Raw genomic sequence first — 21,771 nt, 5'->3', positions numbered from 1 at the left:
AGCTGGGGAGGGAAGCGGGCAGGAAGCATGCACAGCAGAGCTCACCTGAGTGGTGCGGTGCCAGTGTAGTATACTCCCCCAATCTAGCCCATGGCTCCCCTGTCCCAGGGGGATGAAAAGAGTGGGGTAGAAACCCCTCTCCTGCAATTGGGGTCACAGCAGGGATAGCCCACTGCAACCCTGGAAAACAGCCCTGCAAGTGGTGCAAACTTACCTTTTTCAGGAGCAACTAGCCAGGGTGAGCAGTGGGGGAACAAACCTCCTGCGCAGTTCATCCGCTGGTTTTCTATATGGCTGGAACTGGTGAGGGAGGATGATGTCATCAGGAGATGCTGCCCAGCTGTATTAAAAGATTGCGGCAGGGAAAAGTCAGGGGAAATGCAGCAGAGAGGAGGCTGTGAGTCCCCCTCTGGGGCCGGTCAGGAACCCTCCTGGTCCCAAGGGGAGAGTCCAAGAGAGGACCCAGCAGAGGGTCCATTCCCCATCAGAAGAGTATCCAACACTGGGCCCAGGGAGTGAGCTGGGACCCAGGATCACACCGAGAGATGATCAGTGCCTTTCGACTCAGGATGCATGAGTAGGGAAGAGGCCCCAGACCCTTCCTGAAGTTTAAGTTGTTCACCGTTCTTTTTGTTCCTTTTGAGGCCCCGTAGGCCAGGAAAAAAACAGAGGACTAATGTTGGGGGCTGAACACCCCAGGGCTCCTCAGGGACTCCCGTCATCACAGGGTTGACCCTGAACCCAAGAAGCCTTGTGGGGCGGGGGGTGGAGGAGTATTGAACTGATGCCAGGCCCACGGCACATGAGCTGCGAACCATGGTCAATAGAAGAGAGGCAGCTGACCAAATCACCATGATGCTGGACCTCCAAGGTCAAGAGTGTGAGATTGGGGAAGCCGGGACTGCAGCTCCCAAGAAAGGATCGGACTAACTAATGTCCGGCCATCCCAACAGGCTGGCACATGGTAGGGGTTTAGGTGAGGTGGAGCCCTGGAGCATCCACTGGCGACACCTCCCACTGTGTCCTCCCTTCACGAAGGGGAACCCCACTACTGAACTCAACATCAGCAGTGTGGCAGGCGAGTGTCAGGGTTTTCCCTGGGGAGGAGACAAGCAAACACTCAGCAGCTGGAGCAGACTCCATGGCAGGCTCAGGGCTTCTGCTCGAGGGCTGTCCGGGAGAGGCTCCACGAAGCCTGGCAGGTACATCCAACCACAGTGCTCTGCATGGGGCCAAGATCCACCCGCTGGTGCCTGGGGCAGCCCACACTGTGCTCCCACCCACACCCAGCCCTGGCCAATGTTCACAGCTTTCTGTCAGGGCTGCTCCCCGTGTGGCTGCAGCTGCCCAGGTACTGTCTGGCTCCCCCCACCTCCAGCGGCTCCTCCTGCACCACTCCAGGCAGCAGGTAATGTGGGGAAGCCATGGGGACATGTGCAGAACAACTGATGCCCAGCCAGGCAGGGGGGAAGCTGAAGACAGATGGCTCCTGCCCCAGTGTGTGGGGGTCCAGCTCTAGACTACTTTCCACTCACTCCACCCCCCTGGCATGATGAGCAGCCACCTGCTGGCAGCTGAGTTGGGGGAAGGCAGCTGGGAGCTGGAGCTGGAGCCCCACAAACTGGGGCAGGAGTCACTTGGCTGCAGCTTCCCCACAGCCTGGCTGGGTATATGGTACCTCTTGCGTATCCCTACATCTTCCATCACTTCCCTGTGCTACCTGCTGCCTGGAGCAGCGCAGGAAATTTAGGAGAAGGAGAAGAAGGAGCCACTGGACATGGTGGGAGCTGAGTGGATCCAGGCCAGAGAAGCCCTGCTGGGTAGCTTGGCACACCGGCTGGAGCTGGGGCTGTTGGCGGGTGCATGATATGCTGCCCTGGGCAGGAGCAGGCAGGGCTTGGCTCCATGCAAAAAGATGCAGGGTCAGCTGCAGGCCAGATACAATCAACAGGTAGGTGGCCTCCCGTGGACAAGATCCAATCAGTTGCTGGGTTGGATCCAGCCTGCAGACTGTATTTTGCCCACGCCTGAGTTAGGGTCTCCAAGCAATTTCTGACAAGAAGCTGCTATAGCAACACAGAGGAAAGATCCCTACAAGAGTCTATGGGGAGTTGCTCATTTCAAAGTTCCTATACAGAAGGTGGTTAGAAAGCAGGTAAGTCTCCTAGTACGCAGGTAAGTTTATTACCTGTTTTATTGACTTTATAATGCTTTATCTGAAATGCTTTTGTGCTAAATAAGTTCTACTTTCCTTTCAGAAGTCTCTTTCATCACCGGCTACCATTATCATTGCCCAGGAGGAAAAGGAACTACAGATATACATCGTGCCTGCTAAGGGGATCATGACTGATACCAGGCCTGGCAAACAAGCACCCAACCTGAATATGTGAGAACTGTGTGATTCCATATTCACCCACAGGTGACAATTAGACATCTGAGACTTAGAGGGGGCATGTTTAGAGAGGTCTAGGTAGGTCAGCAGTGCTCTTTGCCTGGTAACTGTGACAAGTTCCTTCAGACACAGTCTGGAGGAATTCTCAGGGTAAAGAAAGGCCTTTCTGAATGAAGGGATTGCTAAAAGTATACTTGGCAGGGCACAACCTTAGAGGTTTTGCCTCCAGCATATGATAAGTACTTCCCTCTTAGACACTATGAGGTACCAGTTTCCTTGTGTAGCACAAGGTCAGGAGTACTTCTTTAACCTGATAGATCAGTTTCTGGCACATCCTCCTCTACAAGAAATGATGTGTGTTTCTGCAACAAACAACACAACAACAGAAAGACATCTGGGTCCTGTCAAAACTTCCAACAGGCGTCTCAGTATATGAGGTGTGTGTGATGGTGAAGAGGGTGATGGTTGTTGTCGCAGATGATGGCTGTTGTCACAGATCTTAGATATTGGTACCTCTGGAGGCAGAAGAAAGACTCTGAAGTGAGACACATTGTGTATACTGAAGGGGGCTAAGATAGTGTCAAACTGTCATTAAACAACAGCATCAATGCAAGTTTACCGAATGTCAAAGGGGGCTATGCAATCATCTCTAGAGAATCTAAAGTTCAGGGAGGGAGGGACAAAAGACCAGCAACACTGAAGAGCCCTCTTGAGGGCTTCCTTTTCTCCTCACTTTGTGGGGATCTTCTGTACTGTTAGCCTCAGGAGAGGTTACATCCTAGAGCTACTGGGGGCAGCCCATGACCTAGAAACTTATACAGGAGCCCAGGGAAGTGACCCAAGCTTGACATTCTAAGGACAGTTGAGTCAAAGCCACAGAAAGCATCACAGGCGCATAGAAGAAGATGGAGGAACCAGAAGTGCAGAGTCAGGAAGATTAGAGCATAAGAAAATGACAGAATAAACAGGGTGAAAAACAAAGTATCTGACAAATACAAAGGGAGAAACAGACCCCTGGCAGGAGCCCAAACCAAAGTAACACAGCTTTCTAAGTAAATCTAAGCAGCAGGAGTTTTTTCCAAGAAAGAAACCTTTCTTAATGCATCTTCCTAAGTAGATACATGCAGCCCTGGTGTCAACAGGTGAACTGCAGTACAGATTATCCTAGTCCATGGCTGGAATTTCTAGGCATTGATGTAATACAATTAATAACAATCTTGCAAGTCGTTCTTTATTATATATAAAGCATTTAAATGTACCAGCTGCTTCACAATCTAAACAAACTGGCTTGCCCTAAAGGTTTTTGCTGTTTAGATTGGAAGCAGCAGGCCAAAATAAAGCAGCTCAGTCCAAGGTGAGCTGGTACTTCCTACCTGGCCACTACCAGTTTTTTCTCTGCCACCACCATGCATGCAAACCCTTCTGCCACCAATTCATTTTAGGACATTCCTCCCCCAACTCTTCATCCACTACTGCCAAATCACCACAGAACACCCTATTGCTGAATTGTACCTGATATCCAGGCTTTGCTGGCTAGATAAAATTGTTCCATAGACCAGATATGGCCCACAGGGCACAGGTTGCTGCCCCTAGTCTAGATCCTATAAATTCAATATGTAGGAATAGCCATACAAGAAAAAGGATGTGAAGAGGTGCTATTTATGGGAAAGCTGGCATACTAGGACATAAAAAGTCCTAGTTCCTAGAATGCAACGGGCAACAAAGAACAAGAAAGAACATCTTTGCTCAGCGCCAAAGTCCTTTCAGGCAGCACCCAGCTCATAAAGCTTGTTAGGCTTTTCTCAGGGCCATGCTACTAATGTTTATTCAGGTTGCATCTAAAATTTACTTTTGTGCCATCTCCTTCAGCTTTTTTTGGTTTTTTCTCTGCTTTTCTTTCATGGACACAAGTCTTCATGGTATAATAGCTGGTAAAACACCTCTGCCCACATATGCTTTTAGTTTGGTTGCTGACATGTTCTTGTGTTTGGATGGAACCTGATATTGTTTCAGCTGTCTGGCTCCCCAAAGGAGTTTACAATATCTTAAATGAAGGCAGGCAGTTACAAGCAACCCATAACAGCATGAAGTGTGGTTATGTGTATTCTGTAATTTTTCACCCTGGGAATCTGCCACAGGATCACCGCACTGATACAGAGTCAAAGCACTTATTTAAATTTAAAAGAGCAATTAAATTTCCAACCTTTGAAACATGAACCTAGTATAACCAGTGCAATTGTATCTGTGAACTGCCTCAAACAATAGTTCAGAAAGAAGTGCACAATGCCATTATCTTATTGGGGTGATGACTAGGAAACTGAACAGCAATTTCAAATGTCCATGTTTTCAATTGTTGTTGATCATCTTGGTACAGTTATGTATTGTGCCTACAGGCATCTGCAGCACTATGAAAACAGAAAATGCAGTGACAGTATAAATTGAACATGATATCAAAATGAAAATGAATACCACACTAATTGTATTAGTCACTTCCATGTTCAATTCAATAAACCCTTCCATACATATTGATTCTGAATCCATTGCACACTTCACTTTACTGCATTACAGCCCTGTAGAAACCAGAATGCCATGCTGAAGAAGTTAGATCCACTATGGATGTGACGGGCTGGCTGGCAGTGACTTAGCCCAGGGGTTTGAAAGGGCGAAAGATGATTGGAGGACTTGGGATTCCCTTTCCTCACCAATCTGGTAATGATTTGGCCCAGGAGTTTTGAAGGGGTAAAAGATGATTGGAGGACTTGGGATTCCCTTTCCTCACCAATCAGGCCCTGGAGACTCACCTTCCATGTCCCCTGATTGGCCCTGTGGATCACCTGGAGGGGGATAAAAGGGGCAGCACGGCTGACTCAGGAGAGACTAGCGAGGGACCACAAGGAAGGAGCTTCAAGGAGCTGGCAAGAGCTGGCAGAAGCAGTTGCCCCAGAAGAGCCTGAAGGAGTGGGACCTGCAGACAGCACTGGGGTCTTCAGCAGTGCAGCGTGCAGCTGGCAGGAGAGGCTCCCCGCTGGGGCTCCAGGATCCCCTACAAGAGGCTGTGGCCAGCAGGAGAGGCTCCCCAGCTCCAGCAACATCTGAGCAGTGACCTGAGAGGTTCCCAGATCTGCTCCCAGCTCCTCCAATCAGAGGCCAGGCAGCTTGACGTGAGGCCAGGGCTCTAGGAAGGTCAAGACCCCTAGCAGCTTAGAACAATACCAGTACTGGTGGCTGTGTGGCAGAGTTTCTGCCTACCATGTGGGAGAGCAGAATTCAAGTTCCAGCTTTGGTGACTTGGGGTGAGTGAGCTAACAGGGAAAAATTCCTCTTGCAGTGGAAAGGGGCTATTGTGGTTTTCTCCCTCTCCAGGTACCTAGGCCCTATATTCCTTGTCATTTGACATTTTGTATTTTGTGTCTTTTGTATTTCCAGTAATACCAACCAGTATTGTTTGTTCTGCTGTTTGTGTTTTACATTTTGGTTAACCCTGTCTTTTGTCAACTGGATGAATATGTCTATGATTGTAAGTGTCTAACCTTTGTTGAATCCTGCCCCTTCAGGGCACTGTAGTGTCCCCTATGCCCCCCCCCCCCCCCCCGGTTTATACTGGTTATGTTCCCAGTATTGTTTCCTCATTAAAAGGTATATGGTTAAGTCCCCATTGGTGGTCTGGCTCTGCTCTATAGGGGGAGAAGAGTCCCTATACCTCCCACAGCGCTTGTGCACCTGCTTTGATCCCTTCAATTAGAGACAGGGTACCTCTTGGAGTACTGCTTGGGTTACATGCATATGTTAAAAGGGGTCTTGGTATTAAGTTTTCATAAATGCAAGAGGAAGTGTGGCAGAAGCCGTTCCAAACACAGCACACAAGAAGAAAGCAAACATAAAATCAAAAGTGGGAGGAGACAAGAAGTATAATCAAGAACAAGTGCTGAAAGAAACAAAATCAGCAATGGAGTAGAAGAAACAGTGAAAGGAGATGTGTGAAGGAGTGAATGGTGCAGAATCCTGAAGGCAAGAACACAATTTAAATTATATGAGAAATTGTGAAGAAAGCCAGTGAAGAGGAGGGGGCAGATAAGGTTGAAGAGCAGAAGAAAGAGGACTCAACCACAAACATTTGAAGTGGGAAAAAAGTGAGATTCTGGGAGCCTCCAGGAATTGAGATGAAATGTGATAAAAGTTCAATTTAAAACCTGAAAATTCTTCTGTCCTATTTGAAGATAGTAGAATTCTAGAAACCATTGTCATCCTATAGTTGGAATGAAGCCTGTTTAGAGGCAACACTCGAGAGCAGTAGGTATAAACTGTGTAACATAAGATACTTTTGAACATATTTGCTTTGATGCAGCGATGTGTGGGGGGGAGAGGGGTACATGGGGATTCTTCTTTAAAAAAGTTTCTCTGTATTTAGTTTTCTGTTTGGTAACTTGTATAAGCTGGTGGTCATCATATCAATTTAATAATGTTTTGTGCTTCCTGTATGGTTCTCCAACCCAACAGAAAATGTGAAATCAAAAGTGGGAGGAGACAAGAAGTATAATCAAGAACAAGCGCTGAGAGAAACAAAATCAGCAACGGAGTAGCAGGAACAGATGAAAGGAGATGTGTGAAGGGGTCAAATGGTGCAGAATCCTGAAGGCATATGGACCAAAAGATCTGGGGTACGACTCTTTTCTCTAGCTACCTACAAATACAGGTACTACCCTGCTGCAGAGTTTATTAGGTTTGTGTGCCCTATTAGGGGAGCATGTCTAGACGCTGAGAGGTTTACTGAGCAGTTAATTAGTCAACTGCACAGTAAATGTTTCATGTAGATGCGCCTATAAGTTTTAAGTCAGGTTGAACCCCTTTGTGGATGTGGCCTATTTTGATCTGTCCTCTCAACCTTCTTTAGACCCACAGGAAGAGTATTACTACTAGATTAAGAAAAAAACTAAGATGTAAAAGATACTACTAGATTAATGAAACAGCAAGATATAAAAACTCCTGCTTCTCCTATATATAGCCAAACCTTGTAGCAGTGTGATTTATTAAATTTGGTTTGGGGCCTTGAAATGTCCTTTTCAACTTATCCTAATTCATTGATTATTCATTTCCCCAAACGTGCAGGGAAAGGTATATGTAAAAGTCCCTTCAGGTCAGGTCCCAAAAAGAATAATGTTATATGTTCTTCTGACTTAAGACTAGAACTAGCAATCATTAGGCAAGTTTGGTTAGTTGTAAATAAAATAAACCCAGAACTGCCTCCTCCTATTTAGTTCAAGTAACTACAAAGTATACAGGGATTCCCTATTCAGCCAAGAATACACTTTGGAGAAAACAAAGGTTATTATCATCACTAAATCTCTGGACATCAGCATGATGAACTCCATTTCCCTAACTATGGGATTTTTCAAATTAAAAAAAAATCCTTCCTCCATGCTATCCGGGCTGAGATGGGAGACAGTCAGCCACCTTCTTCTCAGTTCTCAGGCCAGTTCTTCAGCAGTTTCCTTGACTGGAACTTGTCTACTGGGAAAAGAATTAGTTGCAAACTTCTAGGAAGTCTCTACAGACCATGTATACATTAAGATGTTTCTGAGTCTTGTAACGTGGTCAAATCTAGGTGGATTTTCATGGGGAAAGCAAATGCATAACCTTGACACAAAATCCCTTTACATCAAATTCTAAGCCTTTGCTTTGCCAGTATGGCTGAGCGGTCTAAGGTGCTAAATTAAGGCTTCATTCCCTTTTGTGGTGTGGGTTCAAATCCCACCACTACCAGAGCATTTTATCTTGGGGGCCTTCAAGAGGTGGCTGGACAGATATATGGCTGGGTCATATGACCGTAGCACCCATTCCTGCCCAGGGAAGGGGGTCAGACCTCATGATCTGTTTAGGTCCCATCTGACCCTAAGCACTATGAGATTATAGAAGGAGCATTAGAGCTTCCTAACAAAAAGGTCACTACAGTGTTTAATTTTGGCAAAACATTTTCCCCTTATTTTTGGATGTGGCTGAACTTGTGCCTGAAAAAATATAGCCCAAGGCAGTTACCCAGCATGGAAAAATTCAGTCCAAACAGTTAACATAACAGACTTACAATTAAATGGAAATTGGGTTTTATAATAGGAAGTCTCAGGTCACCTGAATAAAAGTCGGTGCTACCAACCCCATCTACCATACGTGTTATACATTTTTTCTGAAAATTTTATTGAGCCTAAGGCATTGGATTAGAACATAAAATGAGCTTCCAACAAGAAATATAGGCTGCGACACTATATTCAGTGAGATTTGCAGTGCCCTTAAAGATTTGTTCTATTTTGAAAAGGGACAGTAAAATAGTACCTTGTAGTTGGCACTGTCAATAAAGGAGCAGCCACAGAGCCTGGCACAATAAACAGCAAGGGAGATACAGGGAGAGATGGTATTTCTCAGAACTTACAAGCCTTTGACAGTGCACACAGCATGCCTGGCTTGAGGGGGGGATAGAGGGGAAGACAGTTGCATCAAAGGGTTTGAAGGGCATGAAAGCGTGGTACAAAACAAAAGATACCAAAGGCAACTCTATGTTTGGGTTTTCCTGGACGTGCCCTCTTTTTTGGGCCCCTTTCCTTGTGTCCAGGTGAGTTTCTAAAATGCGAGTAGATATCCAGGTTTTTGTTTTGCCTCTGCTTTTCCCAGGCACTAGCAGCTTGGATGGTTGGGACTGGGAGCAGTGGGCAAAGTGATTGGTTGCCAGGGGTCACATGCTCTGCAGTGGGGTGGGGGATGCTGTGGCAAGCTGTTCCGGGGGGGAGGTGTATGTGTGTACTCAGCATGGTCGCGGGCAGAGGGTTGCACGTTGGGAGTGAGAGGCACCGGCAGGGCTGGGGGAGGCAGGATTTGAGAGGCACTGGAAGCAGGGGGGGGACAGGGCTGAGGGTCATGAGTGAGGGGCACTAGCAGGGCTGAGGGGGCAGGACTGCAGGTCAGGAGTGAGGGGTACTAGCAGGCTTGGGGGGCCAGGGGCTTAGGAGCAAGGAGCAGAGGCAGGGCACAGGAACATCACTGCCCCCCCCAATTATATACCCCTACCTCTCCACAGGTGTTCTCTTTTGATCCTGGAAATAATGGTAACCCTAACTCTGCACACATTAGCTTTCATTCCAGAAACAGTATAGTTGTGTTCACACAGCACTGCAGCAGGCTAACTAGCGCTCTTTCCCCCCATCAGTACTAACAGGCCTAGATGCAAGACAGTGCAAATACAGCTGACTGCTTTTATGCCTCTCCCCAGCACGGTCTCCCTCCCACCCTCCCAATCTTTTGTATCCAAAGCACCCTCTCTACTTTACACACTGCCCTAGGCTTGTCCTTTCACAGCACCTGATGAAGCGAGCTTCAGCTCAGGAAAGCTTACGCTCCTATGCATCTGATTTAGCAAGCCTACAAGGTGTATCCCTACCTTGCCTTCTGCCTGATTTCCGGCTAACTACTTCTCTCTGCTACTAGAGCTGACTCACAGGTGAGGAGGTAACTTGGGTACCTCTGCATGGGGCTGGCCTGTGCTCTCTAGATCAGTGTTTCTCAACCCGTGGCTTGTGATCCAGAAGTGCGTTGCAAGAATAGATGAAAGGGTTGCAAACTTTAAAAACGGATTCTCCTTTAAAGGGAAAAACCATGGGAAATGGCGGTTTTTCCCTTGCAGGCTGCCAGAGCTCTAGCCTGCCAGGGACTGCCTGGGTCCCCATGCCCCCGCCCCACACACCCATCCCTTGCCCCGCACACTGGGCAGGCAGGGACTGGGGGCAGCGGGTTGGGAGTGAGGAGCACTGGGTCAGGACTAGCCGTCAATGTTTACAAATGGGTCCTGGTACAACAAAGGTTGAGACCCACTGCTCTAGACACACCAAAGTGGCTGAGTGCAAGCCTATTCCAAAGGGGCAGCCAGCTCCTGGTCACACACCTCCTTCCTCTCACGGCAGCAGATCTGGGGAGAGAAACTGAAAAGAGAAACGAAAGACATCTACAAACTAACTGGTTACTTCACTGACTAGTTGGTTAAATCCCTCCAGGGCCTGCCCCCTCACAGCCCTCCCTTGTCCTCAGTGACGTCAGACGCCCTTCCCCCCACCCCGCGGCTCAGCCCCGCCCACACCGCGACACGTGTCCCAGAACACGCCCGCTCGGGCGCTGGTTGCCATGGGGAGGGAGGGGCTGGCCGGCGCTCAGGGGGCGGGGCCGGCGGTCATTAAGGGGGCGTGGCCACCCCACCGCCATTGTTGTGACCTTTCACCCGGTGCCGCGCACTCACTGGACCCCCAGGAGGTTCCGGCTCGCTCTTTGTTCCCCTTCCTCCTTCCCCCGACCCTCCACGTCTGCGGGGCTCCCGTCTCGTCCGGGGCCCACTCGCCGATAGCGGCCATGCTGCCCAACACGGGGTAAGCGTCTGTCCACGCCGCATTGCCTGCAGCCCACTCCGTGTTATCCTGGCCGCGCATGCGCGGTGCGCTCCTCGGACACCTCCGGGGGATCGGGCAGCGCCTGGGGCCGGGACTGGCGGGTGGGGAAAGAGTTCGTAGTCCTCCAGTAGCTCAGGAGGCACAGCTCCCAGGTGGGGTAGCTGTCCTCCTGCGCTCCTATGCCCCCCATCTGCAGCATCAGTGCAGGAGGGACCCCTGCGCACACCCCACTGTCTCGCGCACCTCCCTGGCACACCCCACTGCCCCGCAGAGCCCTTGCCAGGGGCACAGCAGCACGGTTCCCTCTAGCGCTGCCCTTCAGAGAGCGACTAGTTCAGGATGCGGAAGGTGAGACTAAGAAAAAAGGACCAGAAGAAAAAAAGCCCTAGAAAGCAGGTGGAAAAAAAGGATGCAGAAACTCAGAAGGAAGAAGACAAGCCAAGGAAGGATCTCGATAAAAAGAAAGGAGAGAAGGGGGCTGGGCCAAAAAAGGAAAAGTGCTGCCAAAGCAGGCTCTGGGTCTGGTCTCTGATTTGGAGGAGGAAGGAGAAGAGCAGGGAGGTGATAAGGAAAAAAAGGGACATTTTCGAAGAGCTCATAGAAGAGATGTGTTTAAAAAGTCAACAGGGTTCTTTGGGTAGATATATCTTTTATTAGACCAACTAATAGTTGGAAAAATTGTTCTTTGCAAGCTTTTGGGTACAAACACCCTTCAGGTGCAGGGAGAGTTAAAATGTCCACAGCATTTCTGCTCTAAAATCTTTAACCACTTGGTAGAAAAGTCCTCTGATGTGGCTGACCTTTATTGTGAGAGTTGTCAGTCCAAAGGGCTAAAGTTTGGGATAGTTTTAGAAGCAGCTGACAGCAATGCATTGGGCAGTCTTGGAGTGCTGCAAGCCTCACCCATAATCCTTTGCTGTCTCTTTCCTAGGTCTGAAAGAATGAGGAGAGCCTCATTTTTATTCCTAATAGTTTTGTAACTTGATTTGGCTCCCACAAGGAAAGCCACTGCATGTTAGGGCTGGGGCAGAAGCACCGCGGACCTTTGATCCTCTGTCGTTGGCAGCGGATGGGTTCCAAGGTTGCTGTCAGGAGACAATCTTAGCAACAGGCAGAGGGAGCAGGACTGAGCCTGAGAGGACACAGAGCCGGAGGAGTATTCTTTGTAGTTGACCAACTGGCATGTTTATACCTGCTAGATTCTGCAATGAAAATGATTCATCTTAAATTATTTAGAAGTGAGGTTTCTTTAAGTTGTGACTCTCCTCTGAAAAATCATTTTATGTAAATGACACCTTAATTTCAGAGTTCAACATGCATGCATAGGGTCTGAACTTGGAAATAATTTCTGCTTTTGTTTGCCATACTGCAAGGCCAAAAGTACGATAGTTGAAATGCGTCCATTTCCATGCTTTAGCAACAGCAGTGTATGATGGTTTCTCATAGTTTTAAAAAAAGTGTTGCTCATTTATTTTATGGAATTTTTATCATCAGTGATGCATGAAAAGACAGGATCTCAGACTGACTCACAGATAGAAAGCTGTTTGTAGGGCAGGCAGTTAATCAGCATCTCTTTCCTTGCAAACAGAATACACTTGGTATGAAAATGATTAAGAAACAAAAATGGAATTTCACAATGGCAGTTGAACAGGGTTTTTAGACCAGAACAGACTTAAAAAGGTTTTTCAGGCAACATAAAAGAAGTCTGAGTGTCTCGGTTTTTTAATTATATGAATTCTGAGCTCTGTATACCACCATCAAACACAGTGCTGTATAAACACAGAACAAAAAAGGTCCCCAAAATGCTTGCAGTTGAAGTATAAGACAAAAGGTAAGAGACTGGTGTAAGTCAGCTTACAAAGGGCCAATGAGATAATATTTAGCATGATAAGGAGCCAGTAGACTTAAACCAGGGGTGGGCAAAGTACAGCCTGCGAGCCGGATCTGGCCCATGGAGGGACTTTGTCAGGCCTACGGTGGGTCCCTCAGTCCCTCCTGGCCTAGGTGCCATCCGGCCCGTGGCGTGTCCCACTGCCCCCCAGGCAGGTGTCCTCCTCTCTCCCAAACACAACATAAAATATAAGAAAACATTTGAAGGAGGACAATGTAAACATTTTCAGGGAAGTTCCCTGAAAATGTGAGGGAGAAACATAGTAGAAAGCATGGAAGTTGTTGCTTGCTAAAATCTAATAAGAGTCTGATCCAGGCATCTTGAAAGTATAAGATGGGCCTATGGACCACCTGCTGCCTGCATGGGATTAAATTGCAGCTGCCAGAGCTGAGGGCGAGCCTGGGGCGTGCGGTGCAGCAGTAGGTATGGGGTAAGCAGGTGGTCCCAGGCATGTGGTGCTCTGGTCGGGACAGTCATGGGCACATGATTTAGTGGTGAGGGGGGCCATGGACATGCAGTGCAGCGGTGGGGGGGAGTATCTGTGGGGTGTGAGGTGTGTGGGCCGGGAGCGAGCCGGGCCCTTTTTCGCGCCGCACGGGCTGTGGCCAGCAGCCCAGGCACGCTGGATTGGAGAAATTAGGCGACACGCTAGAATTAGGCACGGACGCGTAATGGTTGATTCAAGATTATTTTACTTACACCGAAGATGGTCGCGGTGCAGGGAGGAAAACTTGCTTGAGTTACAGTTACAGATAGAAAAGAAGAGAGGCGGACTAGAGTTCCTTCCCGTGAACAGTCTTCTAGCCCATCCGGTTGGAGGTTCTAAACCGCGAGCCCGTCCCGCCAACCGAAGAAAGTACTCGAAACAAAGAGCTCTGAATAGACTCACACAAAGTTTGCTAGGCTCCGTGGAACTTGCGTGCAGGGAAGGGTACGTCGAGGGATCAGGCGGCGACGGGGAGAGGCGAGAGGCTGATCAGACCCCTGTTGCCTTCTTGAAACACGTTGGGTCCAATAGGCTCCGCAGCGCTTAGAGATCTTCACAAGACGTGAAGTCTCCTCCTCCTGATGTTCATGGAGTCCTCCAACTTGGGCGGAAACCAACTCAAGCCTTTTATACGGCTAGCAAGCCAATCACTAGCTGCCACGCGTGAATAATTTAACGCAAGCCAATAATGGGGCTCGAATTAGAATACAAATGGCGGGAACTCCTTGCAACGTGCATTTCTTAGCTGCAAAGAAGAAATGCACACTGCAAAGAATGCTACAAATTGGCGGGAAAATAATTCAGTGGTGCCAAAGCACACACAAAACAAAAATCACACCCTTGGGTTGTGACATGAGGCTTGGGGGCATTGTGGCTAATGCTGCTGTCGCCCCCGGTTCTTGGCAATTGGACGACCCTGATAGGAGAGATGAGAGACAGCATAGGTGTTGGCAATAAAGGGTACTGAAAGTGAAGGTACGTGTTTTTTTTTTTTAGGTCAGTGGGATAGAGAAATAACATGCTTAAAGCCATGAGGTAAGACAGTGATTCTCAGGCTTCTTAGGCTCAAAGCACCCCTCCATAACTTTTCTGAATTTAGTAGCAGCCCATTAAAAAAAATTATTTATAACAGTGCTTACCCTCTTGCACACCCCAGGGTGCTGCCGCACTATTTTTGAGAATTACTACTGTATTCATTTCAATGGTGTTCATTTTTTTTGACCAGTTATTAGCTTGTAACCTAGTTATTAGGTCTATTTTTTTTTCCTTAAGTGACTTATTATTTTTTTTCTCATGGTAGTAAAAAAAAAATTCCTTTCTTTTTTCCTTCCTCTTACCTGCCCTTAGGAAATTATCAGGATGTACTCTCTTTATCACTGGTGCAAGCCGTGGCATTGGTAAAGCAATTGCTTTGAAAGCTGCAAAGGATGGTGCAAACATTGTGATAGCTGCCAAGACGAGTGAGCCTCATCCCAAGCTTGCAGGAACAATCTACACTGCTGCAGAGGAGAGTAAGTTTTTTCAGTTGGGTGTTACACCCAGACTGCAGGCAGAATTGAGGTGGCTGGGGCAGCAGCAGTAACTGGGAACTCTGACCATTCCAGTCATGCAAAATACATTGATTTGTTGACAGATTAAACAAAGCAAAATGAAATGATCAGATAACGTTACTTATAGGATGAGTACTCTGCTGCTTGGCGACGTCTGTCGCCAGGCTAAGTTGTCAGGTAAGGGGGGCTTTTGTGCATCTGCGCAGTGGTGTCTTCTGTGTCATGTACCTGAGTTGCTTTTATACCTCAAAGTTCCTTGGTTTGCTGTTATCCAATCAAATTCTACTACCTCTTCAGTTGACCCTTGTTCATGTCCAATTTTCACGTTTCTTGAGGTTTTCTCAATTTATTTCCTCTTTTTCCCTCTTGCCTACCTGTCCTTATGCATAGTCAGCAAGTTAGCAAGCATGTAATAATCATATGCAGGTTATTTCCAGATCAAAAAGGGGCCCATTGTGGTCAGCCTAGACTTGTATTTCAAATATAGATATTCCCTTTGGTGGCCAGCCTAGACATATACATAATCCCTGTCATGACCTTAACTTATGCTACTTCAGATATCGTGTTAGTCTATGATCAGTCTTAACTGTGATGTTATGATTTGTTCTATATATGTTTTCTTCTTTCTTCCTTATTGTGGTTAAGTTCAGACATCCTGTCTGTGTTGGTTAACTCAATGCTGATTTAAGCTCTTTTAGTATCATACAACTTTTTTAATACACGGTGGTCTAAATCTGTTACCCTATAGATAAAAGTTAGTTGTTCTGAAACAATATAAGAATAATTATTTATCACAATCTTAAAGGGTTATTTGAAGACTACTGCTTTTGCAGAAACTGCAGTGAAAAGCAGGCTCTTTCAGAAGCCTCTAGGGCTTGACGTCTTTGAGGAGCCGCATGTTACTTTGCAAAATGAAGGGCAGAGACTAAAGGGAAGGCAATCTTCAGGAGCTTGACTACACTTGGGAAACATGAGTTTGTTTCTTGTTGGATCACAGAGTTCCTGTGTGACAATAAGCGAACTGCTTAATCTCTATCCAGCCCTAGTCTTTCTTCAGTATAACAGGGATCATTTTTCTGACTCGCAGAAGTGTTGTCAGGGTAAACTTATTGTTCGTGAGGTGTGAAAATACTGTACAGCATTGAACAATCAACCTCACTTCATTTCTGTTGTACAGTTTCTTTTCTTTTGTTAAAGTGCTATACAGAAGTTTTTGTTCTTTTGTGATCAGGGAATCTCTCACTATTTAGAAGAGCCTGAAAAAACACCCCTCAATTCCCTTATTTGTTAACAAAGTACTTTTAAAGCAGTTGAAAGTCCACAGCCAGAGATTGCATTTGAAAGAGGAGGGGGAGGTGCTGTGTCAGCAGTTCTGTGTTGCCTGTTAACCACATGTGGGTCAGCCCCAGTTAATGCAGTGATGGAGATTAGTTTGTTTGTCTAGGATTAAAGAGTTGATGTCTATTTAATAAGCATTAGTAAGAAACTTAAACAGTGACTAGTGTCATGTTCAAAGAATAGAATTTCCCATTTTAAAATAATTAGTCCTAGATTATAATTGTTCCATTCTTGCAGCAGTTATGTGGCTAGATGCAACTCGATTTCTTTATTTTAAAATCTTCTTACAATTAAATGACAGGATTAATGGAGAGTTTTAGAATCATAGAAAATTAGGGTTGGAAGGGGCCTCAAGAGGTCATCTAGTCCAACCCTCTGTTCAAAGTAGGACCATCTGGACTAACTGAAACCTGGTGGGACCCTACACACGAGTGAGCAGTAGGCATTGAGGATTACAGGTTGTACAGGCAGGATAGAATGGGGGAGAAAAAAGGAGAGTGTTGCTTTCTATGTTAAGGAACAATATACATCCTCTGTAATCAAGATGGGATCCGAGGAGGGCCAAACCAAGGTACTGTGGGTCAGGATACAAGGAGGTCGGGGGGAAAGGGACTTGGTAGTTGGGGTCTACTATAGATCGCCACACCAGGAGGATGAGCTAGACCTGGAATTTTCCAGACAGCATTCAGAGACCATACGGTCAAGAGAGATGGTTGTCATGGGTGACCTAAACTATCCTGACATCTGCTGGCAGGAGCAGTCAGCCAAATCTAACTGCTCACGCAGGTTTTTAACCTGCATACAGGACCTCCACCTAACTCAGGAGGTATACGATCCCACTAGGGGAAATGCCTTGCTGGACTTGGTGTTAGCTACAGGGGATGACCTGGTGGGGAATCTGCAGATACAAGGTAACCTAGGGGATAGTGACCATTGATTGATTGACTTTACTATCTAGCGAAGGGTGGGTAAACTAACCAGCAGGGCTGAAATGCTAGACTTCAGAAAGGCTAACCTCAGTGTGCTCAGGAGACTAGTTAGTGAGGCATTAAAGCTCAAGAGCATTGGCGAAATGGGGGTCTGGGAAGGGTGTTCATTCCTCAAGGGAGTGATTCTACAGGCACAGGAGACAATCCTATTGCACATAAAAAGGGGCAAAAGGGCCAAGAAGCCCTCTTGGCTGAACAGGGAAGTCCAGGAAAGCCTAAGGGCAAAGAAAGAGGTATACAGGCTGTGGAAACAGGGAGGTAGCTACCAAGGAGGAGTATACCTTCCTGGCTCGCATTTCCAGGGAATCAGGAAGGCCAAAGGAGGATTCAAATTTAGGCTGGTGACAAAAATTAAGGACAGCAAAAAGTCCTTCTTCAGGTATATAGGGAATAAAAAGAAGGCACAGGGTAGCATAGGACCCCTACAGGACAAGCTAGGGCAATTGGTGATGGAGAGCAGGGACAAAGCTGAGCTCTTCAATGAGTTCTTTGCATTTGTATTCCTAGACACCTACCATGACAGATCTCCCAGTTGGATCATAAATAGACATGGGAGGGACACTGGATCACCAACTGTTAACACAGACTTAGTGAAGGGGCACTTGGAGGGGCCTGGATGAACTTCATCCAAGGGTGTTGAAGAAATTGGCCAGCATCATAGCAGAGCTGCTGGCATGGCTGTTCGAGCACTCATGGTGCTCCAGTCAGGTCCCAAAGGACTGGAAAAGGGCCAGTGTGGTCCCTATTTTCAAGAAGGGGAAGAGGGAGGAACTAGGAAACTATAGGCTAGTTAGTCTCACCTCTATGCTTGGGAAAACTCTGGAAAAAATCATTAAGAATCACCTATGGGGGAGCCCAGCAGGGGAAATAATACTGAAAGGAAATCAGCGTGGATTCATTGCAGGTAGATCCTGCCTGACTAATCTTGTTTCTTTTTATGGCCAGGTCACAAAATGCTTAGATGCAGGAGTCAAGGTAGATGTCATCTACCTAGGCTTTAAGAAGGCCTTCGATATGGTATCTCATTCTGTTCTCATAAAAAAACTGACAGGCTGTGATGTAGATGATCACACAGTCAGGTGGGTGGCATATTGACTTAGGGGTCGCATCCAGATAGTGGTGGTGGATGGGTTGATATTGATCTGGAAAGATGTGGGCAGTGGAGTCCCACAAGGCTCAGTCCTTGGACTGGTGCTATTCAGTGTCTTCATCAGTGACTTGGATAAGGGCGTGGAGAGCACCCTGTCCAAGTTTGCAGATGATACCAAATCATGGGGCAAAGTTAACACACCAGAGGGTAGGGAATGGGTTCAGGTGGATCTGGACAGGTTGGAAAAATGGGCAGAATGAAATAGGATGCAGTTCAACAAAGACAAATGGAAAGTGCTGCACCTGGGCAGAAAGAACCACCAACACACTTATAGGCTGGGGGATGACCTTCTCAGCAGTACAGCAGCAGAAAGGGCTCTCTGAGTCATTGCTGACACCAAGATGAACATGAGTCGTCAGTGTGACAAACCAATCAGTAAAGGAAGCCCCATTTTATCATACATTAGCAGGTGCATGACAAACAGGTCTAGGGAGGTGATACTTCCCCTCTTGGTCAGGCTGCAGTTGGAGTAATGTCCTGTTTTGGGCCCCACACTTCAAGAGGGATGTGGATAACCTCAAGAGGGTTCAGAGGAGGGCCACTAGTATGGTTAGGGGCCTGCAGGCAAAGCCCTACGAGGAGAGTTTGAGGAACCTGGATCTCTTCAGCCTCTGCAAGAAAAGGCTGAGGTGATCTTGTGGCCGCCTACAAATTCATCAGGGGAGGGCAGCAAGGAATAGGAGATGCTCTGTTTACAAGGGCACCCCTTGGAGTAACTAGGAACAAAGGCCACAAACTGACAGAGAGCAGATTTAGGTTGGACATCAGAAAGAACTTCTTTATGGTAAGGGTTGCTGGAATCTGGAATGGGCTTCCAAGGGAGGTGGTGCTATCTCCTACCTTAGGGGTCTTTAAGAGGAGGGTGGACATGTATCTGGCTAGGTTCATCTGACCCCAACGCTCTTTCCTGCCCAGGGTGGGGGGTTGGACTCAATTATATGCTGAAGTCCCTTCTGGCCCAAAAATCTATGAATAGAGAGGCTGTGGAATCTCCCTGACTGGAAGCTTTTAAGTGCAGGTCAGACACTTGGTTGGGATGATCACGGCTTGAGTAGGACTTGGACTGGATGGCCTAGCAGAAAAAAGGAAGGGGAACTCCAGGCAGGACTAGATGTTGCAAGACAGAAGTGAGAGGGCAGATAGGTCACAGCCAGCCTCTCTCAGTAGGAGACATGATCCACAGCTGCTGGAATGAGCAGTGCAGACAGTGAAAACCTTTTCTGGGATATGGAAGATGAGCAGGGCAACACAAGATCTTGCATCCCACACCAGGCCCTGAACATAAGCCTACTTTTTACAATTGCATCACTGCTCCAGATGTCTGGCCTGCCAGAAAATGGAATTGCCAAACATTTCCCTTTCTCCCATTCCCCAGTATCCTTTTACTTACCACCTGTTACTCATCCTTTTACCCCTTACTCAACCTCTCGGGGCAGGAGACTGTTTTTAGGATCTGTCTGTGTGTATCAGGACCTCTAGCTCTCCACTCCAGATTTCCCACATTTGAGAAGCACTGACAGTGGCTGCAGGGAGTGGTGATGAGGTATGGCTAGGCTTTGGTACAATTTATATTCATATTGTTTTACTCCTTGTAGTGGAACCTGGACCAAAGAGACTCACCGGGGTGGGGCCCAGGTGTTGCACTCTCAAGGAGTGCTTAGCTCCCTTATCTATATCCTGCCTGCCACAACTTGCTGCTAGTGAAAAGGATATAAGGCGGTACCTGACTGTAGTGGGGTACAATGAGATGGGCGCAGATCTCAGTGTCCAGGTGTCTTCTGGGGGGCTTCATCTCCCCTAGAACCCACCCCTTTCTACTCGGGTGTTCCTGTGATGGTATCGGGGTAGGTGCCTGGTCCTCTAGGCTCCTGCCTTCACGTGAAGGGAGAAAGGTCCAACGTGGAGAGAAAAACAGGGTGGTCTCGAACCAATGTGAGCTAGCCAAGCCCTGTTACTCTGGCAAGGGTCTACCACCAAGACAACTGTACTGCATAGGAGTTAATAAAGCAATATAATTTAAATGGTCATGTCCGTTGTTTAATCATAGGCCTAGCTTTGGCCTTGCAATGTGTCTGTCTTTTTCTCAGAGGAGGGCCACTCGTTATGGTCAGAGGCCTGCAGGCAAGGCCCTATGAGGAGCAAGGGTCAGGCCACTCGATTCCCTTGCCACCTGCCCCCCTTACTGCCTGCCCCTCTGCTGCTGCTTGCCATGCTGCAACGGTGGGGAGAACAAATATAAGATGACCCTTCATTAATTAGATTCGATACGTGAAAATTTATAACAACTTTATACATTTTCCATGTTGTGGAGTCATTTTAAATGAAAGTTGTCTTGGATTTAGGTAATTACATTAGTAATTTAGTACTAGTAAGACCTTATCTACAGTACTGTGTGTACTCCTGGACTCCATGTATTAAAGATTTAGTAATGTTAGGTTCCAGAAGTGGGTGACAAAAGCGATAAGACAAACTGTACAAGGACGTTTTAAGAGAACTAGGTGTGTTTTGCTTGGCAAAAAGGAAATTGAGAGGACATGATAGCGGTCTTAAAATATTTGAAAATATTTAAGAGGGAGAACAGCTCTTGCCACAAAGGGCAGGATAGAATGGCTTTAAAATGGCAGCAAAGTAGATTACTTCTCAAGAAAAAAACTTTCTTACTTTCAGAACTATTAAGACAATCAAAGAGCTTGTCCTGGGAAGCAGGGCAATCTCCCTCATTGGAAGTTTTCAGGAGGAAGCTGCATAAGCATTGGACAAGCATGATTTAGGAGTAGCATTCTTGCATTGGTGCAGGAGTCAGATCAAACGGCTCTTGAGTTTGAAACTTGTGAAGTCGTGGCTTTAAATTAGTTTAACTTTGTTTTCTTTCTTGAATTGCTTTTGAAATACTCTTTTAAATAATAGTGACTGAAGGGTATTTTTTGCTTTTTCCCAGTAGCCTGATATGTTTCTTTGCTACCCCCTACCTTCTCCATATTCTTTTCACCTCCCAGACTCAGCAGCAGTCTTGCTGAGAAGTAGTGATTGCAGATTCTGCTTGCCTTTTGATTAACAGTAGGAGATGATACTGTGCTGAATGTGTCTTAAGAATGGCTGTGTCCTTTGGAGCCCTAATGTCACTCTGAGGACAGTGGATCCTTGCAGTTCTCGAGCTTTCTGTTCTGAGTTTGTGGTGATGTGTAGCTTGCAGCCATGGGAGGTTGATGGCACTAAGAATTATGTGGGTTGCATAATAATTTTGGAGTCAGTTTTGTCGTTAATCATTAACTTGCACAGGTGATTTACTCTGATATCAGTTGCCCAATTTTAAAATCATTTTGGTTTCTAAATTCTGCAGTTGAAGCGGCTGGAGGAAAGGCTTTACCATGTGTTGTTAATGTGAGGGAAGAAGAGCAAATCGCTGATGCAGTGGAGAAAGCTGTACAGAAATTTGGAGGTATGCTAATTTGTGTGCACTGAGGGAGCAGGGATGTCCTTCGTTAATAAACGATCTTCAAAACTTTTCAGTTAAAATTAGCTTATTGAAATAATGAAACTTTAATAGTACATTT

The 21,771-nt window shown here is 46.8% G+C and overlaps 1 protein-coding gene across 1 annotated transcript in view; it reads left to right on the top strand.

Moving 5' to 3' along the window:
• The first annotated feature begins 10,637 nt into the window (after positions 1-10,637).
• Positions 10,638-21,771, top strand: part of HSDL2 (hydroxysteroid dehydrogenase like 2) — a 43,713-nt gene continuing 32,579 nt past the window's right edge. The window contains exons 1-3 of the mRNA XM_006278131.4: positions 10,638-10,791; positions 14,538-14,701; positions 21,558-21,656. Coding sequence (XP_006278193.1) covers positions 10,775-10,791; positions 14,538-14,701; positions 21,558-21,656 — 280 coding nt within the window. The 5' untranslated portion in view covers positions 10,638-10,774. The remainder of the gene's footprint in view (positions 10,792-14,537; positions 14,702-21,557; positions 21,657-21,771) is intronic.

This window comes from Alligator mississippiensis, chromosome 3 (assembly GCF_030867095.1).
Source record: "Alligator mississippiensis isolate rAllMis1 chromosome 3, rAllMis1, whole genome shotgun sequence".
NCBI classification, from domain to species: domain Eukaryota; kingdom Metazoa; phylum Chordata; order Crocodylia; family Alligatoridae; genus Alligator; species Alligator mississippiensis.
This window is presented reverse-complemented; position numbering and strand designations above follow the sequence as displayed.